Here is a 27,807-nt window from a genome sequence, read left to right as displayed (position 1 = left end):
GTGGCTGGTAAGCATATATAAATCTTCATGTGCCTTTTTTAAGGAGTACCTGTAGCAATGAACCTAAAGAATTATGGCAATTCATTTTCTTTCAGCTCAGTTGTGCTAGTTCAACAGCGTAAGCATTTCTCAGTTTGCATTTTGCTGTTTTAGCTTGATTGTGGGCCCCTACAGGCAGCCAGCCAGGTGCTTAACAGCAGAAGAAGAAGACAGCCACAGTTAGCAAGGAGTAAATGAGCATATCTGTAAGGTCCAGACATTTCAGTCAGTAGTTAGTAGTAGTTAGTACAGAGCAAAGACTGAAGCTTGCATTCACTGGATGAGAATCATAATGATGATTTTATTGTGTTTCTGTTGGATTTACTAAACGGCTTTTAAATCAGCCCCATTTACCACTGGTTGTCATATTTCATATATCTCCTTCAGTGCAGTCTGTTAGTTATTTGCTAACACGTTTTCGAGGTCAACGTAAAATGAGATATGTTATTGTTGTGAGGCCAACCCTTCAGTACATGTTGATCATTTTCAGGATCATTTTCTCAAAGCTTTACTGTCTGATGAAGTTGCTGATGAAGCAGACTGTGAGGTCTCAGCTCACTGATGTAACAGAGTCCATTGCCAGTGGAAATTTGGAAAACACTTAAGAGAGATTTGGTTTGCTAAGAAGCAGAGGGAAAGTTTAAGCTCCTTCTGTCTCAGTCTTGTTCCATTGGCAAACAGGTATCCTGACAACAGGCCCCGTCTGCTACTTATGTCAGATTTGGTAAATTGAGCCAAACAAAAGAAAATCTGAGCCCTTCAAATTTATTATAAAGTTCCTGCTGCAATTATAGTTTTCTCTCTGCTTTCTGATTTTCTCCCATGGCCTTTTTTTAAATTATATTATAAGCTTTAAATCCAAGTTACAGGCAGTGTTGTGTATAATTTTGCTGCATCAGTTGCTTTGTTTGAGTTTTCTTTAAACTTCTCTTTGTATCCTTTTGTCTTCTCTCCGTTCATTTTACTATCAAAGTCTGTTGAAGCTTGCTCGTATTAAATTCACGACCTTGAACGTAAACATGATAAAGAGTAGATGCATATACAGACAGGACTGAGACACCAGACCACATGTTCCCAACCTAGACTAAGCAAACTAATTTACAAGCTCTTGTCAAAGGTTTCATCTTTCTATGAGTTTTAATCATTTTGAGCAAAGATCAGTAAAACCTTCTCAGAGTTGGTCTGTTTAAGATCTCAGTCATCCAGGTAATAGTAGTCTTCGTTTGGTTTTTGTAGATGTTTTGCCTTCATCCAAGCTGCTTCTTCAGTTTTAAAGCGGCTGGTGGAGAGTCCCAGATTGCACCCCTAATGAGAGCTGTCCTCTTCAGAGGTGTTCCCCTGTAAGGTAGTTTTTCTATTGTAAAGTTCAACAGTTTAACACAGGAGTCTGTGGGGGACTGACTCAGTTTTGGAGCCAACCTCAAGTGGACACTGGAGGAACTGCAGGTTTTTGGACTTGTGTGGGGGCTTCATTTTTTAGCAGTTGGTAATGGTTCTTCATCTCTGTTTTCTTGGATCATTTTGTTTTGAAATCATTCACCTTCACATTAGTTTTACTTCTAGTTTTTGTTTAGTTCTCCATGGCTTCCCGCTTTGCTAAGCAAAAATCATTGAGACTTTCAGATTACTGATTAAAGATTTGAATGTTGGACTTCAGTCTGTCTTTGGTCTCCTCCTCCTCCTCCTTCATCTATAAATTATTAAAATGTTTCTGACAGCCCTCAATTAAACCATTAAAATAAGCGTAAAGCATCATATATTGTGACACTCCTTATGTTTCCATTTACTCATTTTATTTATTTATTTATTTTAAACTCTATAAATATCTCGTTGACACACTGGAATTTTGTTGCACTTGTTCATTTCTGCTGGGGCACTTGACCCACAGTGCAATGCGTTGCAGGACTGCTGGGACATGAGTGTATGCCGAAGATAGAAAAGCCACAACCACATAATTACAGAGCACTTTGGGTGTCTCCAAACTAGAAAACCATAATGTCCTTCCTTTTTTTCTAAGCTGTAAAATAGCCACAGAACAGCTGAGAGTTAAATATCTTACTCAGTCTCAATGGGGCAGAATTTTATGTAATATTACCTCTTTTCCTCTTTCTAGATAACTGAAGGTCTCTCTCTGCTGCTTACCTGAGATCTTGACTGGTGGAGGTAGCACGGTGGCACGGTAGTTACGTCAGCAGATGGCCAGCTGGTGTATTCTCCCGTGTCTGTGTGGGTTCTCTCCAGGCACTCCTGCTTCCTCCCACAGTCCAAAGACATGTAGTTAGTTGGGTTAGGTTGATTCTCAATTCCGTCTGTCTGAATGGTTGTCTATTTTAGCCCTGCAACAGACTTGCAACCTGTGCACAATGTCTCCTGTTTTTTGTAGCTGGAATAGGCTTTAACTCCCTGTGTGGTAGAAAATGAATGGATGGACTGGCTGGTGTGATGAAATTATTCCATACCAAGATATAGAATGCAGTGGTCAAGATCACTGGGTTTGTCCTAATAACGCAATTACTTATCACATTTAATGAATAGGGCTTCATCTCTGCATCAAGTTTAGTAGAGCTGGAGCTTCAGAGCAGATTCTCTAAGATCAAAATTTATGGACTTTTTGATAAGATTGATAAATATTCTCTAATTTACATTTGTGATTAGAACGAGGTAAAACTGTAACTTTTATCAGGGTGTTTTTTGGTGATTGTGTTTCAGCTTCACATTTCATTCTGTGGACCAGTCAAATGTTGATTTCACATCTTCATATTTACTAGTGACTGAATTTGAGGATGTCTTTATCAAGTTGATTTTTTTAAAGTACAAAACAAATAGTTCAGTGCACAAGTTATGTTTGTTCTTTTACAACAAATGCAGTACGAATGACCGCTGAAGTACCAGTGTCAGCTGGAGCCACTCTGCTGCTGATGCTGACTTTTTAATTGAGATTTTGAGTGAGATTTCACCCTCAAGAATCAGCAAAGTATTCAATAAAAATATAGAAAGTTTGAGTAACAGACACATATTCTGATGAATAAATGTCTTGACAACATTGGAGTCAATAAATAATGTTTTTTGTTTTAGTAGTAAATCAGGTCTTGAATTATTTTGTAGAACTTAACACTAATTAGCCAAAACGATCCCAGATTAAAACATTTTCCAGTTAGAAACAGTTTGGATCTTATAACGAACACGCAAACTGCAACTGCAAGAAATTAATTCAGATAAACAAAGAAAAGATGCATGATTATGTTTACTTGGAAGCTTTATTACATTCAGTGCTTTTTGTGCATAAAATTTGATCTGAGACACTAATTTCCTCAAAACACTGTATGGAAATAATATGACACAGATGTGCAACATAAGAATTTTCTGTCAATCATTTTTATATTCAAATCGGTGTTGCATACAATTTTATTGATAATTAGTAGAATTTATTAGACTTATATAATAACATAAAATAATAAAGAAACAGAAGAAACACAGATTGGTTATAGTGGTGTGGAAAACTATGAGCAGCTGCTACTGTCCTTATAAAGTAGAGTCCATATAGTGGTCAGATTATACAATTTATGTATTAAAATCTAAATAAAAATCTATTAATTTCATATCCCAAACCCAAGATTGATCTCACAAAAAAAAAACCCAAAACTGTTTATACCCTCAACAAAGTGAAGGTCGGGTATTGAGTACGTTCAAACTTCCAGTTTATGTTGCACAACCTCACAGGCAAAATTGTGACACAAGAATATTTTAGGCACCTGTCTGTAAACAAAACAGCACCTCAGCATGTCAGTAACAGGGTGTGTGGATAAAAACTGAGCCCTTTTCTTTTGTGAGCTCTTGTGCTGTGTGCTGTACAGCTTCAAGTGAAGACATTTATTACCGTATTATTTCACCAACTGAGAACAAGAATAGTTTCCATTTCAGTCTCTCTGCCTGGAATCATTTTCTCTCAAATGCTTTGGTGTAGATGTCCTCAACAGGGCGACGTCAGCACTTATCAGCACCAGCACAATCTCTCTGTGACAGATGAACCGTAACAACAAAGTCCCACGTCCTCCCAAATTTCATAACAGTGGAAAATATTAGCTGATTAGCTCCTGGCAAAGTTTCTGTAAAAATTTTCAAACCCACAACTTTCATAAAAAATGATACAATTTACACTAATGCAAAGTAAGCCAAGAGGTGAGCACTTGTATCTGTCTTGAGAAAGAAACAAAGCTCAGTTGTGTTTGGTCAACGCTGGAAAAAGTCTTACTACTCTGCAGCCACCTTAGCAACGCCTTCAGGCACATTTGGGCTATTTTGAAACCTTTCTCTCTGAACAGGATGACAGCCTCAGGATTCATTTCTGTGGTCAAGGGAAAGCAAGAAAATGCTTCCTGAGTTTGGGAATTTTGTCCCAAAATAATGTTTAAAAAACTTTTTAGCTTTTTTAGGTGACACATATACCACACTTATTATCGTTATGCTTGGAGTTAGCAGGAAAAAAAGGAAAATGGCACACTTACCTATAGCTTTACTAGATAACAAAAAAATATGCCTCCCACAACACAATTTAAGCACAATCATGAACCTGAACTGTGGAACATCACGCTCCACTACATTTCAGCCGTGGATCAACCACCATGTTTGCTGTTTCATTTCTCTGTATTTTTGTTTTCACAATTCTTTGTGCCTTTTCTCCAGTCTAGTTTATGTGAACTTCTTGTGGATAAATGTCAGAAAAAAGAACATTTCAGCATAAAAAAATGATTGTGGAAGTGCAGTTTGGGAAGGCATATACTGTATAATATCAGACACTGGTACTACAAGAATCGTGAATACAAATCTATGAAAGTCTATGAAATTCCTTAATGGCAAAGACTGCAGATGTTTTGACCCTAATCAACACCTGGGAAACATATTAGCCATATTCATGACCACTGTAACTGTTTAAACATGTCTTCTCCTTTTATATATGCAAAATGTCTGTTCCGTGTGCTGGTGAGATGAACAGCGACTGATTGTGTCGTCACTCCAGACTGAGCAATTAAATGAGTTGTAACATTATCAAACTTTTCATTAGTAGAAGCATAACTGCTGAGAACAAATCACTTTAACCGTTCTTTTGAAAGAAACGTCTTTTTATCTTCTAATGACCACTGAAGTAAATAATCTGGCTTTGTACCCATTCATTTAGATAAGGGCTTCAAAATAACTGCCCAGAGGAGCAACCAAGATGAAGGTTAAAGATGAAGGTGCACCAATTATCTGTGCAGAAATGATGATGTGGTACACAAACAAACACAAACACAGAATGAGCGACTTTTGGAGTTTTGTTCAGTGTCTAAAACATCAAGCTGAGTGAACACAGACGTAGAAGTTTTTGTGCTCCTCCCAGTAGTGAAGTTCATCTTCGAAGCTCCACGAGCAGGCCAGGTCTTTGGTGGATTTGATTGTGTGAACCACACAGTCGCCGGGTAACTTCTCGAACAGGAACTCAGCGACCCCAACCACTGTGAGTTTCTTCTGAGACTGGATCAGCTGTTGGATGTGGCTCTTGTCCACAGGCTCAGGCGAGGAGCTGTAGGACACCCATACGTTCAGTTTCTCATCCGATGAAGGCACTTGGAAGCGGTTCTTTCCCGTTGCGCATTGGAAATCCCTCTTGTTGACAAACAGGCCTGAAGGAGATTTAAATATACGCACAGACCAGCCCACCCAGTCATACTTCTTCTTTAGCTTCTCTACCATAGCATCAGCTAGCTGTTGGTTGGTTAAATCTTGCTGATCTCTCACCAGTCGTCGGGAGTCTTCTTCAGCTTGTTTAGGGAAGCTGACGATGCAGTCTTCAATGACAGCGTTCATTTTACCCTGGACAGCCTTCATCTTCTCACCCCACTCTTTCAGAAGATCGTCCTCCTCGTCATATCCTTTCAGAGCAGCGTGGCCCAGCAGTGCAATGAGCGCAATGCAGAAGAGCTTCTTCAGACGGGCGCAAAAGTCTTCCATCACCCGGCGATTTTTCTCCTCATAGTTAAGGATGATCTCGAGCAAAGGTTCCCCAGAGAAACTTTCTCCCATCACAACGTTGTATAGGGTGTTAATATTTTTGTCGCCTCCGGTCTTGGCGAAATGCTCCAGGAAGAGCTTCTTCTTCACTTCCCGGAACTTAGGTTTGGCGTTGAGGATGTCCATGTACTTCCTGAACTGATTAGTAATGTTTTCCTCAACGGGGAAGTACGTAGAATCCACTCCGCTCTTCTTGATCTCCTCGTTGATCCGCTGAAGCTCCTCAGACACTACATCCAGCCGATCTCTGACCTTCTGAAACTGCTCCTTCATGAATGCGGCCTCTTTGCTCTCCACGTTGTCCAGAGCCAGCCTGACAATCGGGGCTGCGATGGAGAAGACGGGGAAGAGGTCACCGGCGATGCTGGCCACCACTTCAGCTCCTTGCTCAAACACTTCCATCACTGTCTCCACCATGTCCTTTTTCTCAGACACAAGCTTCTGTAGTGGATTTGCCATCTTTGCTGACGTCTGTCTCAGACCGAAGAAAAACAATCACATTCTTAGAAACAGTCAGAACTGATCCTCTTGTAATATTAACAACAGTCAAAGTAAAACAGAGATTGAGGGGTCGGTTTTTGGTCTTCTAACTCTACTTACAGCTCTGTTCCAGTGTTGTTGGACTGTAGACTGTAGGCCTTGTGCTTCTTACTACGCAGCAAACACTGATAAGGAAAGAGAGAAACAGCCAAGTGAGCTTCAGTGCTGGCTGCTAGTCACACCCAATGAGCAATGACTCAACAATGCCAAGAGAGTTCAGTAATGACGGAGGACTGGTATGGGCTGAACTGCTGCATGTTATTCATATGTTAACCGCTGGGAGGTAAAATGTACCTGCTCAACATTTACATTTACATTCAACTTAAACAGCTATTCCTCAACAGAGTGACTATTATGCAAAGACAACATGGAGGAGCACTGACTGGTTTCAAGCCACGCCAAGCCAAGCCTAACGGAGAAACACAGAGCTCACATGCTTACCATGGCAAACTTGCAGAGAATAAAAGCATGTGGAACTAAATTATGTACTTGGACTGTTAAATGCAACTATCTCCTCTTTAAGTCACACTGTTCAATGGGCTGTTTTCCAAGTTAAAAGTACAATTAAATGCCGAAAGAGTTTGAAATCCATTATTTTGTTGCCTTTTTTGCAAAGGGTTAAATTATAAAATAGATTCAACATTATACTGAAGCTGTAGCCAGCAACTTAGCTTAACATAAAGACTGAAAACATGTCTGGAAAAACTGAAAACTCAAGGCCAAAATTATCAGGAAGTCTCTAAAAGTGTAACACGTGAAGTCAGGACAGTTCATGAGCTTCTGGCAACAGATCAGTTCCCATAAAAGCTGAACGAAAGGAAGACGGTGTGATATTTCTGAAAGCTTCACTTTGAGTAGTGAAAGTCTGTCATTTCCAAAGCGTTAAAAATGGCCATAGCACCAAAGCTGCTAACCGACACACATAAGGTGTGTGTGCTCGATGCTCTGGGTTTATAGAAGTGAAACAGGTCATGACAGACATATGAGGGCTTGTAAAGAATCCTTTAGTCTCATATATTGGATGGGCTTCACTTTTCTACATGCAGGACTAACGTTGTCGAAGCAGTGAACTTTTCCTAAAGCTAATCAAGCAAGTAAAATCAAGGGTTAAATTCAAGATGGCAATAACCCTTCCACAAATTAAAGCATGCTGTGCATTTATTGATATGCAGGGGGAAAACGTTTTCCCTTCATTTCAGCCTAAAAACCGGATCCCTGTTGAACTTGGAAAGTCTTAGTCTGAACATTTCCAAATTCCAGGACTCACAGCATGAGCAACACTAACTGATTTCCTGGGCATGTTCAGACATGTCCTTGGTGCAAATCTGGAAATGTGCAATTTTGGGAGAAACTTTCATTTGTGTGGAAAAAAAACAGTCCACTGTGACTGTTTATTTTGCAGCTCTCGGTAAAGAATCTGCCGTCACACTCTTCAGTTCAGCTTTCTGGTCTTGTTCACATGGTGTGTTTCATTTGGAGCTGAGTGAGAAGCAGCAGTGCTGTTTCTCCTCAGTCGATATCAGAGCAGCAGGCGTGGGAAGTGATTAAGCGTAAAGAGGTTAAACTTGCTGGGCGAGGGTGCGTTTTCCAGTGAAACTCAGCAAGTTACCACGGCAACAAGACAATGGAAAATAATCTGTAGGCTCATTTATCTTTCTGCTGAGGTCAAGTCTGTCCCAGGGGGGGTTATGTGGCTAAACTGCAGTAGATAGCACCATTTCTCAGGCTGATGCATCTCACACCTCTGCAGCTATCAGACACCAGCACGAAGGATGTCTAGACAGGTGATCAGAATTTAGCAAATCTGACCACAGATTAAAGGAATAGTTTGGCCTTTTTTGAAAACACACCTACGTTTTTCTTGGCAGGATGCAGATAAGAAGCTATCCTCTCACAATAAAACAACGTTATAACCAGCACAACGGGTGGTGGAAATGAAAGAAACTTAGATGTAATCATCTCTGACTATAACCTAAGTAATATATAAAAAAAGACATATTGCCTTTTTGACAATGTCAGCAAATACTGAACACATTCAATCTTTATTTGAGGGGAAAGCTGTTGCACTGGATTGCATTAGATTTTTACACTTGTACTTAATAAAGTGCCCAGTAAATGTTCATCTTGTTTGATTAATTTATACAAAAACTTAAACGCAAAAGAATTTGGGGTTTAGCTATGTTTTATTGGCTACATTTTGGCCTGGAGTCAAAGTCAGTGCTCCCGGCCAAGAATTCTTTGGGAAAGGGCCAGACATGTTGTTTACCAGTCTTTATGACAAACTAAGCTAATCAGTTGCTTCATATTTATGGAGAAATATGATTAATTTCATCTAACTCTCCACAAGAACTCTATCCTCAAAGTGTCACACCTGTGAATAAACAAACACAAACCTCTTCAACAAAAAAAGTGATATAAAGGATATGATATGTTCAGCAACCCAGAAAGCAAAGAGGAAACGGGAAGGCTGTTCACTTGGCTGTTTCTCAAATATAACATATGTAGGATGTTATATTTGTGCAATTTTGTTCTAAAAATTAAGAAAAACAGCAAAGTAGGAAATTCCAGCAGGGGTTTAGAGCATTTCCAGTTACTGCATCTCATTTGATTTAAGCATAAAAAATGTTTCCACTGATGTTATCTCTCGGTTTCGCTACTTCTTGGGGTCTCGTGGGTTTTGTAACTGCAGTCTGAGTGCATGAAACACCTCCACGCAGATGCTTCAAACATAAAAGTGCTTAAAGAAATCACATTTTCATAGACAAAGAGCTGCTGCGGCTCACATAACAGAGATGCACACCGCAGTCTGTGTACTGCCATTTAGATGCTGTTTTAGTCATTCTTCTGCTGCTCCTATTTGACCAGTATATTTTCTAACTCCAGGGCTTTTCAGATCAAGCGTTTACACTAAAAATCTAAAGAAAATGCAAAATGATTTCTGTGATTTTTGGGTTATTTAGTTACATTTCAGGTATCTTTAAGTTGTTCACAGTTATACAAACATGAATTTTCCTTTTTAAGTACTCAAAGACCAAAGAGGAGGGTAAATACAGTATATTCTACAAATCAGCAAACATTATAAAAGTGTCTTTATCTTTTTTGTATTACATTAATACTATGATGACCTTTCAGTTGTGTGTGACCCACTGGAGAGGCGTAAGCTTTGGCTCTGTCAGCTCGGAACTGAACTGACCAATAATATGCTGCTTATGCGTTGATACGCTCTCAAAGAGCAATATAATAAAAATATCAGCCAGGGTGACGGTTTTCTTCTCATCTATTATTACTGTGCAGAATTTAAACACTGTGATATGCCAATGGCAAATTTATATGAGGATCTGTGCAGTGGCAAGAAACGCACAACGCGCATGCGCTATCTGCACTGACTTTAGTGCCAGCTTCATCTGGACAGTAGAACAAACCCTCCATCTGACAGCTGACCACTCAGTCTGACCACTGAGCAGGGGAAAAACTTAACGCTCTGTTAAATGCGCTCTCTTAATGGATGAAGTATCGATCAGTCCGCGCGCGAGGGTTGTAATTGTATCGTTTTACATCTGATGGGCAGAGAAACAAACAAACACAGCAGCTTCACACCACAGATTAGGTTTGCGTTACAGCGCAGCCGCGTCAGTGGATTAAAAAACACAAGCACTTCCTGGAAAAAGTAAAGCGGTGGCACCAGATCTGGCAACCAACGCCCATAAAAGTTTTGCCTGAACTGCATTAAATTTTGCAGATTCGTCTAATCACCCACTCCGCTTTATTAAAACAACCCGCGTTAACAAAATATACGAGGACTTTTAACAGCAGTGAACAAAAAGCGGGTTAAAAAAAAACAGCTCGATTATGTAACGAGAGTGGCATGAAGTCGATTAAGCTGAATCGATCCTCCACTCATCAGCACTAACACTACCGCCACAGGACCCTTATAATGTCTCTGCTCACACGCAGTTAAAATGTGCCTGTCCACTATGAAACATTTTCAAGAGAAACGGACTCACCTCATATAGTTTGCGGAAGAACTCTAACTTCCAGACTGTTTGCCTTCCTATTGGTCATGTGGCTCTCATGTTACAGAGAGCAGACACACCCAGTCAAACCCAGAAGAAGTACAAGAAAAAAGAAAAAATCCTGGGTGGTGGAGGGAAAATCAGTTGTGAGCATAATAGTCTGTAGTTGATATTGTATACAGATCGGCCTCCACCCATCTAATAAACAAAGGCATGTTATTACAGCATTATAACCGTTAAAGAGCTAATCTGACTGAGTTCGTTTGAACGCAACACGACCCTTTAAATAAGAGAGTAACGACGATAACAAAGGATGACAAAATATCCGTAATTTTAGTTTATTAAGGATGAAAGTAAAACATTAATCGTATGTGAAAGGTTTCCCACACAGCACCAAACACAGCAAAATATTTGATTTTTTTTAAAATAGGCTTTTATTTGGAGAGTGGGTAATATTAATGGCACTATCTACCACAGTATTAGTCATTTGTGCACACACAAAACAAAAAAAATTCCACCTGTATGACTAACAAAGGTTATCTTATCTTTTTATAACAGGGCACCTGAATTTTTTTAAGTGGTTATTTTTTGTTTGTTTGATTGTTTTGTTGAGATTAGACGAGCTCTACTGCTCTAATGTGAACTTAAATCATTCTTAAAGCCTTCATGAGTGCTTTGGCTTCCTTCCACAGTACACATAATTGTGACTCTAAGTGGTTCTCAGCATGAATATATCTCTGTCTGATATAGCGGTGATCCATGTTACCTTGGCCCTCACCTGTGACAGCTGAGGTAGGCCCAAGGGACAAGCAGAAGAAAATGAATGGACGGATTTCTCTTTCGATTTTTAATATAGAAATCGAAGGCTAAGCAAGCAAATATACACATTTCCCCCAAATGTAGAACTATTCTTTTAATTGTTGAACACCTCTTTAATATTTTTTTTATTCAGAACCAAGTCGCTGACTAATAATCCCATCCAAACCCAGTTTTGATAGTCACGAATGTCATCTTCAGAACATCCAAAGCCAGCATTTTTCCAAGGGTAGATTTTCACATATAATCTTAAAATCTCTGAAAGCTCACAAACACATATTTCTCAGTCATCCACCCTTAGCAGGCTAATATTCAGTGGGAACAGATTCACGACCCTAATGCTAAGACAAAGCTGGCATGGACACATCTGGCTCTGAATTTTCTCACCTCAAAGCTACACATATAAGAATATAAATTGTTGCATTAGACAATGGGTCACATAGCAAAACCCAGCTGATTACACATCAACAGAGGCAAGATTTAGGAATACATTTCTATATTGAATGGAGATATTTTCAAGTCTCTGATAAAGACATTCATAAATTCATCAATAAGAAGGTACACATTACATTTTTCATTGGCCTACTCAGGATGAATGCACAAGTACGCTCGTTTGTGTTTTCCAAAGTAGTAACAATCCTCTTGGAAGTTGGTGGACTGCACCACTGCCTTGTAATGGCTGACAGCATGGACCAGGCAGTTGGGGAAGCTTTTGTTCAAAGACAGAGCAACTGCCATCATGTTCCCCTTCAACTTCTCCTGCTCAATCTTCTCCTGGATCTGACTCTTGTTAATAGGCTTGGGGTTGACACAGAAAGAGACCACAATCTTGATCTTGTTCTTGGTCAAAAGGTCAAACCAGTTGGCTCCCCCACTTCCATGGTACTTCTTTCCAGCTAGCCAGTTAAAAAAGAAAATGCGCTCCCGGTCATTAAAGGCCCTGATGGACCAGTTCACCCAGTCGTATTTCTTAGCAAGAGCATCCAAGATGGTGTTGGTGAAGTTCTGGTCGGCAGTGCCCGGGTTCTCCTGAACTAGATGCTCTATGTCCACCTTGGCTTGTGTGGCAAAGTTCTCTGTACAGTCATCCACAGCTGCTTTCATTCGCTTTTCCACTTCCTCCATTCGTCCTTGCCACTTCTTCACCATCTCCTCCCCAACTCCTCCTTCCTTGAGGGCAGCATAACCCATGACAGCGATAATGCCAACCACAAAAAGCTTCTTCAGTCGAGCACAGAAGTCCTCCACTGCTCTTCTGCTTCTCTGCTCTGTATTAACTACAGTTTCCAGCATAGGGTCTCCTGAGGTGTTCTCCCCAGTGACAGAATTGTAGAGGGCATCCAAGTTTAAATCCATATCGGTGCTCTCATAATGGCTGATGAATTTCTCCATCTTTTTCTCCTTGAACTTTGGCTTGGCGTTGACAAAGACCTGAAACTTCTCATACTGGCTGATCATCTGTGCCTCTCGATCAAAGTTTTGCTTGTTCATCGACGTCCTCTGCAGCTCCAGGGCAAGTTTATCAATCTCATCTTGGATTCCTTCAAGTTTCTGGTTCACCATCTCGAATTGTTGAGTTAAGTAGCGAGCCTCTTTGCTGTCCGGGTTGCTGAGCAGCTCGGCTGAGGCCACAAACACGGCCTCCAAGACGGGGTGTAACTGGCCCACAGTGGCAGCTAGCACCTCAGAGGCTTGCCCCATGATCTCCACACCTTTCTCTATCTTGTCCCTGTTGTTCACGAGCCAGTCTGCCACACTGTTCATCTTTGAACTATATGTTTCACAGTAACTAATCTAAAAGGATTTCCAAAGGCTTTGCTGGTGCCTGAAAGGAGAAGAAACACGAAACCCTTGTGAAGTTCATTGATTTGAGACTTTTTAGCATTTCAGATAAAATATGGCTCAGCTTTTTCTTTATTTTAGCAAATATAAGTAACATAAAGTCTCTCTCTGTCTTTTTCAATCCTTTCTCAGCATGCATGGTGCTCCTGTGTAGGAGAGTGTTTGCAGTCTCAGGAATAGGTTCTCTAAGAACATGTTCCTGACAAACAAACTCTACAATAAAAGCAAACAGCAGGTCATGTCAGCACATGTAGGCATCCAGTTTCAGGCCGCGCCCTCAGAGCACGAGTTAATGACAGGGACTCGTTTTTAAGTCCTGGTGGCATTGACATAGGTCCAAAAAAAAAAAAAAAAATTAAGTACACAAACGAGTCATGGATGGTAAAACAGAACAGATGTCAAATATGGTATGTGTACTCATGAATTATGACGTGGACATATTGTGCAACACTGCAGTGCTGGCCTTTTGGGATGTCATTTTTACTTCTCTAACAATAGCCAAGAACCAAAGCAAACACAGATGTTCACAACATGGGTAAAAAAGGGGATTTACTTCGATGATGATTCTATATTTTTCTATGTAAAATACCCAAAAGAGATGAGCTAACTAATTTCTAGTTCCCTGGAGCTCAGAAAAAGGCACACCCAAGACTGAGAGAAGAAAATCCCCCACCAGTGCACTTGTTCAGTAATACAACCACATTTCCCTCCTCATTACAGCCTCAGTTTAATTGAATGCACCCAGATGTAATATTTGTGAGGATTTACTTTTGTGTAAAAAACCACAAAAATACAAGTTTATATGTAACAACAGTTTATCAGCTCACAGTGACTGCTGCAGTGATGAGATCAGTGGTGTCATTTTACAGCCTTTCCTATCACTGTGCTAATTAGATTTACTTCATTTGGTAACATACCAACAGATTTTTTTGTGCATTTCTATGAGAATCAAATGACAAGCAACAAAAATTAACTTTTCAAAATTTTAATTTGGAATTAAATAACAGATTTAGATTCCATTCTAATGAAGGAAAACAAAAACAGGGAGTAAGTATTTACTGAACATCTTGGTAATTACTTGGTAATAACCTCCCTTGTTAAACCAAAAAGTCTTCTTTGACATCAAACATATTTTGGTGAGAGAAAGAGAGGAGAAAAAGGCGAGTCCCACACAGGCACTTGATCAAACTCCGGTTTTTCCTCTAAGTGCGACGGAGACTTAACGGCTCTGTCGCACTTAGGATGTGGTTTTTCAAGTGCCCACATCCTCTGAAAGACTCACTCTACCTGTGGCATTCCAGTTAAAAATTTCATTTAATGTTGAGAGCATGAAATGAAAAATGTAAATGTTTATATGGATATAGGCAATGAGTTTCTCTTTCTTCCTTCCTTTCTTTCTTTAAAATAATGATAAATGATGAAGATTCTCAACAAATAATTAGAAAAGAATGAAAAAACTCACCTTTTTAGTTAAATGTCCAATGGGCTGCAGTCCAGTTATCCAGTAGTCCAGCTGTGCCTGTGAGCACCAGCCTCCTTAGGATATATATATAGTCTCTCTCTCTCTCTCTCTCTCTCTCTCTCTCTCTCTCTCTCTCTCTCTCTCTCCCTCTCTCTCTCTCTCTGTCTAGGCTCTTGTCACTCCCCCTTTGCAACTCCTCTATCCTGTTCCAGCATTCCATAAAATAACCCACTCAGAGGGATGAGAGACCAGCGCTGACACAGATAACATCCTGTAAACACTCCCCTATGCAGGGACACCAAGCACCCTGGGAACAGATAAAAAAATAAAAATACTGGTTTGTGTGCGTGAGTATGAATGCAAGAGAAAGAGAGACAAAGATAGACAAAGGCAGTGTGAAAGAGACTAAAAAGGAGGCCAGTCACAGTAGGGCTCAACTACGTGGCCCACCAGCACAAAACCCCTCTTGTTGTGGCTCGAACAAGGTTGCCATGGCCACTGCACCGGCTCCCCCAACTTGTGTGAGACGCTGCATGCTTGAGAACCAAAGTGAGCTCTCTGTTCTCCCAGCGAGTTGGGATCCAGAGCAAGTTAGCTAGACTCCTAGGTGATCTTATAAATGTTGACCTACTTTACTTTAAATCTGATTATTAGCAATAGAAAGTTACAGCTCTGTGGAGTCAAGCTTTACAAATCGGGATGACATTTGCCCTGCAGGGGCAGCACTTTCAGAATCAGTCCGTCACAGCGCAGACTACAGACAGGCGGTCTGTGTTTCTGACATTCAGAGTTCACTCTGAGCCTTTGTGCTTTCTAAAGCAGTCATCTGTGCCACTTTAGGCACGATAAAGAGGCAGGAGGAAGAGGAGAAACTGCAATGTGTGACAAACTGAAGCTGGTCAGCTGGGCTTCCTTGTTCCTGTGTCGTCCTTCTGTCACATCTCACACTTGAACTAATTGTGACCATCGGAAACCAGAGAGTGGGTTTCGCAGGGACTCAACAGTATGTGGTGTGATGGGTGGTACAGACTGATGCTGGTAAACATTCGCTGCAGATGCCTGAGCGTGACGTCGCTCAGCTGGAAGACCTCGGATGCTGCTTTTTCTTTTCTTTAAGCCGGCAAAGAAAATGATCAGCAAACACACACACACATGCACTGTGTCCTGACATTTACTTTCAAGTGAACAAACAACACGGCCTATTAAAGGTAGTCTGGCTCCAGCATCAATAGAAAGTGTTGAATTTGTAGAAAAGTTTGGCCTTTGTTGTTTGTGGTTTCAGGCTTGCCAGGTGGAAACATGGCTGAAATATTTGCGATAATGACAGCCAGCTGAGGGGAAAGAGGCCGTTTCATCTCTTTACACTGCATGTTAGGAAAGCTGACTTAGGAGTCTCATTCCTGATTTTGTGTAATGAGAAGTCCTTTGAAAGTTGTGCCTTCCTTTGTTTTTAATGAAAGTACAAACTTGGGCTTATTGCGCTTCATTGCCTGCTGCTGAATAATATTTGAATCAGCAAAACACAAGTAAAAAGCTTGTGTAGATTGTATATTATGCATTAATGGCATGTTAAACAAAGCTCATGACCATTTTGTCTTACCTTGACTTATCCAATCACAGAGTTTGTTTATGTCTGGAAGCTAAAATGATAAACTGCTGTCTTTTTCAAGGAAGCATGGCCATGTTTTATCATTTTGACCTTGGTCAATGACAAGTGTTTTCTCCTCGCCACAAGATGTCTCTTCAGCTCACAGGAAAAGCCCCCATTGGTTCATCTCATGGCAGAAGATGCACAGCATTTTCTGGGAAGGGTTGAGTGTTTCAAAATATCAATAGCTCTAATTATGAGACAAGAGAAAGCACTTATTCAGAAGATAAGATTTCTATTATGTATATTAAACTATAGATAGAGGTGCAGACACAGGCTCGATACAAACAAGACAGATGGCCAACGATTTTTAATTTGAAATTCAGACTTCATTTTGGCAGAGCTACAAGCAAACCTCTGAAAATGTTGAATACATGCCTCAAGATAAACGTGCTTCACTCACATCAAAAAGACAGAAGGTGCTTACGGCCATTTTCTACCATGTCCCGAAAATCCACACAAGAGTATGAGCTCAGTATGTCGAAGGATTGCTTCATAAATAGAAAGTTGTTTAGTGGGAAAGACAGGATTTAGTAACCGTCATTGGCTGACTCCCGTGGGAAAATAAAGGTGGGCAGGGCAGACAGGTCCTTTGAAATGTGTTTCCTGGTGAGATGGATGTTTGATTGTGAGATATTGCCAGAGGGACGAAACAGCAGAATGAAAGTTGATTCGAGTCCAGATTATCACCTTTTAACTTTTCTCTCTGCGCTGTGTGTATTTGAATGACAGGAAGGGATATGTTTAGCTGTTTGAAGAGCTCAGTGTAGTAAAAACAGAGATGAGCGATTTAAAACTGTCCATAATGTCTCATAATGAACTGTGTTATAGTTGAGCTACATCCCACATTATGTGACGTAATGTGTGAATAAAGACAGACACAGTCAATGCCACAAATGCACGTAGACCATAATATGACCTTATTGCTGTCAAAGCCAGCCAGACTCATTTGGAGATCGTAATGCCAGATGTAACTGCAAATGATTCATTATGATTGATTTATCAGGAAAAGCAACAACCAACAAGTTAAAATGCTGTTTGAAAAACCAGCATGAACTCTGTAAGCAGATTGCCCAATCGGCTCACTGCAATAATTCTTGAAAAATCTCATGCAGAATAGGTTTTTCATATCTAAAGCTATTTCAAAATCACCTAATCCTTTGGACAGCTGATGGCATTGTTTCCTTTAACACTGAACATCTCTATACTTAAAACATCTCAGACTAAGTGGTTGTTCCTTTATCAGCTAATCCTAGTAACACTGGTCTTTATTGAGTCCTCCAAAGCCACTGAAAAGTAGGATCAGCCGAGCTGGTTTTCAGTCACCGAGATGTCTGCGAAGTCTTGTGGTTACTGACTAAAGGAGAAAAAATATATATAGTGGAAACCGTCATTGGTAGCTGTTTGGAGGAAAAGGTGAATGGGCAGGTGCCAATTTACGGCCCAGCAGGAGGTTTTGTTTTAGGTGATTTATACTAAAGGTGATAAACAAAAAGGAAAAAAATCTAATTTTTAAAACTTCTGTTAGAACAACTGTTAGATAACATGAATTAGGTACCTCATTACACTGCTCATTACAGTGCTGGTAAATGATGAAGGAGATTATAAAACTAAAGATAAACAGAGGAGGACAATAAAAATCAGAAGTCAGAAGGAAATAAAAAAAAGTGTGTGTGCCCCTTTTTAGTTTGAACTCTTTTGTTTGTCCAATGCAAAAATGATCTTTTCATTTACTTATCAGAGCAAGTAGCAGCACACCAAAAAGCTGAGGATAGAAAAGGAAAATATAAATATATTTCACAGCAGGTATGTTGGATATGTTGGACATGCTATGTCTGCCATGGTGTCTACATTTCAGGGGTTTTAATGCGGTTGGATCATTGAAAACGAGCGGAGATGGAGAGAGTAAGTTCTTCTATGAAAAGACTATTGGAGACTTCATTGCAAAAAGAATATTCTGGAGAATTAAATGAGAGTTTTTGTTATTTTGGGGTTTTTTATGAACAGAGAATTTGACCCGTGATACAAAGACATCTGCATAATTTAATTCAACAATTCAAAGGGATCATCACTTTAATGGCACGTGATGGTGGTGCCTGAGAGATCAAATTTGTTAAAATATTTCACCCCTCGCCAAAGCAGTGCACTGAGCAGCCAACCAGCTCCCTGCGCCTTGCATGCAGCTTGTTTGGGTTAAAACACACTTACATATAAACACCATCTTGAGCCTGGAATTTCAGAGATGCCTGAAATTTCTCTATCTAAATGTCCTTCAGGGAGGTTTTGTGATGAAGTCAGCCCAGAATGTCAGCATACACTGTATTTGCACAGGAATGTGTCCAGTGTGGGTTTTGGAGCTCACGTCTGCATTCTGAGTAATGTTGGGTTTTCCCTCCCTGGTCCAGATGCTTCCAGGTCACAGAGAAGCGGGCATAAAGAGACAGACTGAAGCATCTCTTTGGTCTAAATAAGTCAAGAGAGAGCAAGGACAGAGGAACAAGTACTTCCTCACTTCATGTTCATGGAAAATGAAAGCGACCCAGCTGCTACCAGTTCCCCTTTGCTCATTTTCAATAGTAATAATATGCTTAACTTGAACCATGTGGACAAAGACTTAGTTGTTACTTTGAGAGTAGTGTCTCAGATTAATCTGAGTTTTAATAATTAACAATAACCACATTCAGTGGACCAAAACGTTGGAATCAAACCATGATCTATTCCCAGCCTTCTTTTTATTGAGTTGGTGTGTACAGTTTTTACAGGATCACTACATAACACAAGTGAACTTTGCCCAGTCTGAGTCACGTACCAACAATCTGTATGCACAACAGGGACTCTGGTGGCTGTCTGGCTGTCCTCCTTGATAAAAATCCATCTGTTGCTCAAGCAGATCGATACAAACTCGGGTTGGATTTAAGGAAATAGATCGGGAATCACAGGCTGAAAGTAGGCAGCGTATTGATTGCAAGAAAATTCACCTCAAGTCAATAATTGCCCTTCTACAAATTGAGCCAAACCACCTTCAAGCTCCATGTAAATTGGAAATCCAATTACTTCTTGCGGCATTTCACTCAATCGTTTAGTTTTACTACTAATTCTCTGAAAACCTCAAAAAACTTGTTCTGTAGTTGGTTTATAGTTACTTTGGTCATTATAGCCTCCTGTTGGGTTCCACTGACTTCTGAAAGGTATTGCAGTTTGGAGCTGTGAAAGGAAACGACAATTAGACATCATATGTTATTTTTCCATGTCAAAGCTTCGAGGTCTTAAAAATGAAACTAACATACAGGATAGGAAATTCAATACAGAATTACCACGGTAAGTCACTAATCTCTCTGCAGATGCATAAATAAGCCTGGGGGACAATTTATACTCTTCCAGCCCCTCCCTGAATGTTGAGGTTACACATCACCATGCTCTGCCTGGCTCCTAAATTATACTGTTGCTTAAAGAAACCACAGTGTGATTGCTACAGAATCCCCTCCCACACTAACTAAAATAAACTGTTCCTTCAAAATCTGCTTTAACAAAGTGGAAAGACGATCGCTGCAAAAGAATCGTCTGCTAAGTCTTCTCCAGTTTTTTTCATGAATATATCAGAAAGAAAATCAAATTTCTGAGAGGAAAACAAACTTTCCATTTTATCAGAAAAAAGTATCAGATAACACACAATGTATGAGAAAATATCCTAAATTTGAAATGTTTGATTTTAATAACGTGTATGTGTGTGTGTTACTTCCTGTTTTATTCTGTTAGTTCCCGTCTCGTGAGCATTCAGTTTTGTTTTTACTGTCTCGTTAGTCAGGTTCAGTTTACCTGTGTTCCCAGGTGTGTTCCAGTTTGCTGGTTACCTCGTGTGTATTTAAGGCCTTAGTTTTACTTCAGTCCCTTGTTGTGATCTCTCCTCATGTTATGTTCCCTTCTGTCTGCCAATGTTCGTTTTTCCAGTTAGTGTGCTGCAGCTCTGCTCTGCCTTCTGTTTTGTTAAAGCTGCCAGAAAAGTTGTGATTTCAGTTCATGTTTGTTTGCAGAGTCCAGCATTCAGGTCCACTTCCTGCTTGCCACACAACCGGCCGATGACACGCAACTATGAGCAAGTCACTAATAAATTACTAATGAACCTTACCCTACTGCCTGCAGTCTTTGGACTGTGGCAGGAATCCAGAGTACTCCGACGCAGCAAGAACACAGAAAGACCCACCAGATTGGATTTGAGCCCATGACCATCTTCATGTGACAGAACAATGTTAACTACTGCACTGCCCTAAAAATATATTTTAGCATGATTCTGGCAAAAATAAGATTTATTAGAATAAAACTTACAGATTTATTAAAACAAATTAATATATTTATGAGGGAAGAAATTTCTTTTTTTTACCAGTTCTAAAAAATTCAGGAGACAAACATTATATTAACTTAAATGTTACACAAATACATATGAAAGTTAAACAGATTTTTTTTTGGGTAGAGTTGTAAACTGGCACATGAACCAGTTATCAAGAATTCAGATTTTTCAGTTATTCTAAAACTGGAGGTCTTCATGCTGGTATTTCCCTGAGGCCCTTAAACCATTAAGGCTGCTCCTGCATCTGATTCACTGCATTTGTTGGTCTTCTCATGAGGATTTGAGTTCGCTTGTGAGGGATTAGCCCACTGAAGGCAATAGCTCCCTGTGACGTGGCATTTCCTGGTTTTCCTCTTTTTCATTTCCCCTTTCTCACGCTTTTACTCATTTACCTCCCACTCCCTCGGGATCATGATACACAACTTCACCGCCCCCCTCTCTCATGATCATGCTGCACAGCCACACTCACCTACTGCTGTTACAGATTTGGCAAAAGAAAGAGGATGTGCTTTTTTTAGTCAATATCAAAGTTTCTTTAGAACTATAAAAGCATTACTGCTTTCTGTCAGCACATTAAAACCAGCAACTAATCCAAGAAATGTTTCAAATTACTGATGTCCCGATTCATGATTGAGGTGTGAGACAAACGACTGCTGGTCCAAGTGCGTCAAAACAATGATTTTATTAAACACATGTGTGGAGGAAATACACCATCACAATCCTAAGCATAAATCCCCCAAAAAAGCATACTTAAAATGTTTTTATATGTCAGGGTATAATGCCCCCTCATGTGTCAAAGCAGATACACAACATGCATAAGTTACAGTAACCACAGCTCTTCTGCTGACAACCTTTGACACACACACTCAAAGAGACATTTTCTCCGTCTCCACCCCAGGTGCTTCCTGTTGATCTTCTTATTCTCGCTTATCTCTGGAACATCAGAAACACATTCTACAAAAACTGTTACTTATGCAGGCACAAAATGTAGTTACAAGCAGAATATGTCTTAACTCTACCCTAGAAATGAATCTATATACTGTCTGTGTATGCAGGCGAACTGTCTCGACCTCACTGCACTCTGTCTCACCTCTCACCTCACCAGATAAAGCTTGTAACCTCTTACCAGACAGAAGGCCAACTCTTTTATGAACACATTTTTGCAATATGTGTAATAACATGATTGAAACTACATGTGTAATATATTGAATAAATGTTTTAATCAAATGCCACTAATCAAAGCTTAATAAAAAAGGATATAAGAGAATAAACATGATATTAAAATTATATAAAATGATATAATCCCCACACTGACAGTCAGTACTTATCAGTATCCTCCTGATAAGTACATTCTGTACAAGTGTCCTTTTTTCTTTGTTTCTCAAAAGATTTAAAACTTGTCCAGCTTTTGGGGGGTTAGCTTATGTATTTAACAATCAGGGGACATATGGCTAAAGAGCTGTAGATCACAATTAAGCAAACATAGGTAAGTCAGCAACAGAAACACAGAGTGAAAGCAAAAGAACAGATTCACTTTCTGAGATTCTTCATTACTGAAAGGGTCGCTGACCTGCTGCAAAGGAGGAGGAAAGGAATCTGAGGTTCTGTATGAGTGCACAAGGGGGGAGTTCAGACTGCAACACGCTGGGGGTTTGAGTGAGACAACATGGGGTCTTGCAGAGGGAGACTGGTATCAGAGGAGAAAAGAGAGTGTTGGAAGACGGGAGGGAAATGTTGAGGCATTGCAGATGGCCAAGACACGTGTTCACCACCCAGTGGATTTCCATTTAAAAGGTTTTCTGACACATGGATTCCCCAGATGCATTCAGACTCTTAAAGTCCTTTGCAGATCTATAAAACCGGTAAAGATGAAATCTTTTAGATTTTCAGTAGATTTCCACAGTCCTCAAGCTTTCACTAAAAAAGTCAGACCTCTGTGACTGATCACACATTGCTGCAAAGCTGCAACAATATGTTAAAACATGCACATAAAAGCTGCAACAACGCTACAGTGAAGTAATGTATAGTCAGGAATTGTATGCAGAGATTTTTAAACACTTATTGTTGGAAAACACTAAGAATTCTTGTGTAACAAACAACATACAAAAATAATTGTAATACCAACGCCTGCTTCCTCAAAGGGGATTGTTTGATTGTTGGGGTTTTCGCTGTATTACTGCAGGGTCTTTAGGTTAATCTACAGAGTGGCGCGAGCGACTGTTGCTGTGGCAACAGTTTGCACACAAATAAAACTGAACTGAAAACTTTGAAACTGAACCTGCTTGGCATGAGTGTTGGTATGAGACTTTCCAGGCATGAGATGTTACCATCCCATACATTTTTTTCATAAACTGAAAAATTTGTGAATCTGTGTCGACTATCAAACAAACATCAACTAAAATACTAAACCTAAAAATCTTCTAACATGTTACAGAAACATAATTCAAGCGAAAAAGGTAATATAAGATAAGATATATTATAAATAAACTATATTATGAATACAAGAAGTGTAAGCCTTCTGTTAATGAGCTTTACATATTTGAAAGTTGCACCTTATTTATTCCTCTTTCCAGATGAAGCTTATTTAATATCTAATTGTAAATAATAAAATACAAGCTTGTAATTTTGGTAATTTCTGAATATTTTTTTAATTCTAAAAACTTTCATACTGTGTTGTTTTTGTTTGTTTGTTTGTTTGCTTTTGTTTGCATATCATATTAAATTTATGTACTTTTAATTTGAAATGTTTGTGTTTGGGGTTTGCAGCATTCTTTATAGACTGTTTATTTCTCAGGCTGTGATTGGGTCATTGGCAGTCAGCCATCTTGCAGCCCTTTAAAGAGGCCGTTGCTGCAGAAGGGATAGATAGAGAGAGAGAGAGAGATAGGGAGAGAGAGAGAGAGAGAGAGAGAGAGAGAGAGAGATAGATAGATACCTCCTGCTTGAGAGAAAATAAACTTTTGCTAAATGACCCATTCTGTATTTGAGTCCTAGCTTCACAGCTGTTCATTTCTAATATGTGGCTAACTGTGGCTAGCAGCTGCATATTACCTGAAGTAACAGAAGTGGGATGGCATTCCTACATGGTTAGATGTACCTTTGCTCATGTGTCAAATGCCACCTTTATGTGGCCTCTATGTTGAATCCTATACCTTGAGATCCACTGAGACTCATAGAATAGCCCATGTTGCTCGTGATATTTGGTATCACTACACAGAGGTTAATAGAACAAAAATTAGGAGTTATGCATTTATTGACTGACTCATCACATCTGTTGGAACGCCTTTTTCTGACAGACCCTCTTTACTCTTTATATAAAACTGACTAGCTTTCATGGTACTGGGCCTGCGACCCAGTATTTCTGTTTCCGACTTTGGAATTATATTCTTTGATTATTGTTGTTCATGGTTTGGTTTTCTTTAGTCTCAGTGATCTTCGTTCTCCCTCTCTTAGTGTTTATCTCAGCCTGTTTAGTCTCTGTCTCCCTCTCTGGGCCTTTCCTGCGTTCCTCGTTTCTTGTTGAGTCACCCGTGTTTCTGTGTTCATTCATCTCCTGTGTCTCTCCGGTCAGTCGTCGCTCCTTGTCAAGTCCGTGTCTCCATGCCGGTATCCTGTTTTATTTTGAAAGTTCCTTGTCTTGTGTTCCTGTCTAAATGCCTAGTTCTCAGTTCTAGGTTTGTTTTCTTGTGGTCTAGTTTAAGTTCTAGTTTCCCATTGTTTCAGTTCGTAATTCTCATGTTCAGGGTTTTGGTTTGTTTTTTCTGTGTTTATTTTATGGAGGTTTTTCCAGCAATAAAGCCGCTGTGTTCATTTAACTTCCCGTGTTTTGAGTCCTAATAGTTTGTGGAAGCCTAGACTTCAGCTTTTTTTTTTTTTTTTTGCCATGGCCAAATTGGATAACTGACAGAAGACAGCAAGCGATGCAACCTTAGTCACAGTCAGAAGGTACCCATGCTTTTTCATGAGTTTCACTCAACCACTGCCCATAATTTTCTAAGTTATATCGTACGGTAGTAAGAACACTTTAAACTAAAGCACAGAGATCATAAACAAATAAGAAAAATGTGTCCTGAAGTCAAAAATGAAGAGAGAAGTAGGATCGTTTTCTCAGACTTTTATAGACCCAGACTTTTACTGCATCCAGAGTCACTGCCCCCTACTGGTCAGAATTCAGATCCTTCATTTTGCAGTCAGTATGGATAAAACATTAATAGCCAGAAACTCAAACCTGGCAGCACCATTAAAAAAAACTCAGTTCTTGGATCTGGGTTCGGACCTGCAGTCGGTGTGCCACTGAACAAATGTTTTAATGCTTTTTATTGAATTAGTCCACTCAGAGAGCAGCAGGCTGGTCGATGGGCCACTCGGACTGATGGGTAATACCATTATCCTGCGTGGACAGGATTGGCAGACACCGCCTCACAGCGCTATCCTACCATCCATCGATTGACTGTCTCCTCCAGGGACAGCCTGATGTTAGCCTCCATCCAGTCTTTCATTTGTTTATGAAATATTGATATTGGCTGGTATCTCCTCTTGGAGATGAGGAAAGTCAGCCTGATGGAAAGGACTGTGTTAGAGGATGCTGGGAAGAGTTTTTGTTTAGGGAGGTTTGTAAACTTATTTTCAAGTTTCTAGAATTATTATTTCCGGAATTTCGCCATGAAGGTTTTTTGTTTTATAAAGTCATCTTTCCGCTGTTAAAAGTCCCTTTATGAGTCACAGCCTGTAGGAGCAGGAGAGAAAAGGGAAATGTCTGCAAATATTTCCTCTTAACCCTGTGAGCCCTGCTATAAGTCATCATCTGTGATATGCTAACTGAACATGCAGTTTGGTTGTTTTTCTTAGAAAAAAAAAGGGGGGGGGGGGGTCTAAAGTCTGGGCAACCATTGTAACTGACTTGCATAATTTAGTACATGCTTCCAAAGCATGGCGTTAAGGCTGGGCTTTGGGTCATCATCCATGACGACTTTAATCTCAAATTGTAAAAGTCAGTTTAAAATGGTGAGAGAAATGAAATGTTCACCAGATACTGAAACAGAAAAAGCTTTGAACTGTAAATGGACAACGACAAATGGGTGAAAAAGCAATTTATTTGAAATCAGCAACAGACTGCTTTTGGAACAGAGTTACCCTCAGATCTGTTTGTTGATAGCGCCCTCTGTCTGCAAACCACCGCTAGTACCACCATTTCCCCGCCATGTTTCACTCTTTCATTCTTAAAATCTTGCGTTAACCTCCTTTCAACCACAAAATACTACAAGTCGGACTGCTGCAAGATGCCAGCTGGTCAGTAAACAGATGCTTTCCGTCTTCCACATAATGACAGCCAGGATTGACTGTTTACCACAGCAAGAGCCTTTTATGCAGGAGAAGAGCCTCTTGGATCAATAGTTGTTACCCAGGCAAAGCCCACACAACCACTAATGAATCCACTGCCTTACAGTGCCGGCTGCATCTGCTTTCCATTTCTCCACAGGGGAGAAAACCAAGGAAATGTTAAATACTGCTGGTGGTCATGTTAATTTTAACATCCAAATCCAGCCACCATAGAGGAAAACAACAAAAAAGGGAATATAACATGACTGGATTATTTTAAATTTAAATTGAGCACAATAACAACAGACAAACCGGTCTAACCCTAACCCCCTAACCGTCAGCAGACACAGGTGTAACGTTAGCAAGCTTGTTGTTTGTTTTATTGTGTGTTGTCGTTTCAGTGGTCTGCACACAGAGACTGGTTCTGTGTCTGTGAGTGTTTGAGGGCTGCACTGTTGTCTGGCACACCCATCTGCCCGTCTGCTCCACATTTTCTGTTTTTTCAGCGCCAGATCAAAGGTGGTAAAACAGTTAGTCACCTGTCTGGGATTTGTAATGACAAAAAAGGCTTTGTGCCAGCGAGGTAGCAGGTGGAGTGTTTAGCATCACGGGGAAGTCTGTGATATGTTTTCCTTTGTTTTGTTTTTGTTCTCCAGCATTTTGATTTAGAGTGAAGACGTTTGTGGTTTAAGGCTATTTATAGTTGAGTTCTCATCCATATTAAATGACGACTGCAGATCTTAGACCAGTGACAGGTACAAGATGTGCCCAACAAGAAACAATCCCAATCTAAAACCTGTTTTTTCTGTTTGTTTGTTTTACTTAAAGTTGAAAAATTAAGTCGATACCACTGCCAAGCTTAACATCTTAGCTTAACCCCCTAAGACCTGAACTCTTTAATGGCATGCATTTTTAATTTCTCTTTGTTATTTGGCACAACTGAGTAAAGATGTGCAAAACTCTTTAATGAGAAACAACAATTGTGCCCCTTTCAGCAATATGGCTCATTTGAAAGAGAAAAATTTGGTATTATGGTCGAGACAATCCAAAATGTGATGTCCCCATATGTGGAGGCCAGGTTCTACGAGGTTAAAGACTGAATGCTAGTGCTACACTTTCCAGTGTTCAGAAATACACATACCACTGCTGCAGGGTAAATATGAAGCTACAGTCTCGAGACGGTTTTCTTTAGGGTAGCATCCAGGGTTCAAACAGGGGGAAACTGAGGGAAACTGTTCAACTTTAATAAACTGCTTATTAAAACCTCTTAATCTTCTTTCCTAAAATGCCAATTAGAAATGTAATGATAGATTATGTGTCAGATTACTTTTTTGTTTTAGGACAAATAAAGTGCTGGTTTACTAATTAATTTGAGAAATGTTCAAAGCTTTGGAGAAGACTGGTCAAGCTCTTTTACTCTTGCATCCAATCAGGATTTCCACCAGTGGAATATGATCACAGCATCCAGCCTAGACCTCATCTACCGGTCTTAGACATATGAACAAAATAAGGAATGTGGCTGTTGTTATTAGAATAACCAAAAAAATAGTAAATCTGAAGTGCAACACACATTGCACACTATGATCAATTAATTATCAATTTCTATACAATTCAACTTAATAAATGAATAAGTTTCTTCATGTTGACTTCATGAAGCCCTGATGTTGGGAAAAACACTCATCACAGAATTGAATCCTCTTACATAGGTCTCATTGGAGTCCTCGTCTGTCTCTAC

General features: G+C 39.8%; 2 protein-coding genes across 3 annotated transcripts; both read right to left on the bottom strand.

Annotated features, from left to right (window-relative positions):
- Positions 1-3,277: 3,277 nt before the first annotated feature.
- rpz4 (rapunzel 4) lies at positions 3,278-14,888 on the bottom strand. Of its 2 annotated transcripts, none has more exons than XM_085292662.1 (3): positions 14,761-14,888; positions 6,688-6,752; positions 3,278-6,558 (listed from the first exon to the last, which is right to left on the bottom strand). In XM_085292662.1, exon 3 carries the CDS (start codon positions 6,544-6,546, stop codon positions 5,371-5,373), a length of 1,176 nt encoding a protein of 391 aa, XP_085148788.1. In that variant the 5' UTR covers positions 6,547-6,558; positions 6,688-6,752; positions 14,761-14,888; the 3' UTR covers positions 3,278-5,370. The 2 variants fall into 2 exon arrangements, with proteins under 2 accessions (XP_085148788.1, XP_085148787.1); XM_085292661.1 differs by lacking the exon at positions 14,761-14,888 and adding an exon at positions 10,632-10,929.
- On the bottom strand, positions 11,473-14,884 carry rpz5 (rapunzel 5). The gene is made up of 2 exons (XM_085292660.1): positions 14,761-14,884; positions 11,473-13,281 (listed from the first exon to the last, which is right to left on the bottom strand). Exon 2 carries the CDS (start codon positions 13,218-13,220, stop codon positions 12,039-12,041), a length of 1,182 nt encoding a protein of 393 aa, XP_085148786.1. The 5' UTR covers positions 13,221-13,281; positions 14,761-14,884; the 3' UTR covers positions 11,473-12,038.
- Positions 14,889-27,807: the final 12,919 nt, after the last annotated feature.

This window comes from Mchenga conophoros, linkage group LG11 (genome assembly GCF_057382185.1).
Source record: "Mchenga conophoros isolate Kocher_MC1m ecotype Shallow Benthic linkage group LG11, M_conophoros_male_GT1.1, whole genome shotgun sequence".
Lineage (NCBI taxonomy): Eukaryota > Metazoa > Chordata > Actinopteri > Cichliformes > Cichlidae > Mchenga > Mchenga conophoros.
The sequence above is the reverse complement of the archived record's forward strand: the minus strand, read 5'-3'. Positions and strand labels throughout refer to the sequence as shown.

Excerpts from the sequence above, each read along its gene's own strand:
- rpz4 (XM_085292662.1), bottom strand. The coding sequence starts at position 6,546 with ATGGCAAATCCACTACAGAAGCTTGTGTCTGAGAAAAAGGACATGGTG.
- rpz5 (XM_085292660.1), bottom strand. The coding sequence starts at position 13,220 with ATGAACAGTGTGGCAGACTGGCTCGTGAACAACAGGGACAAGATAGAG.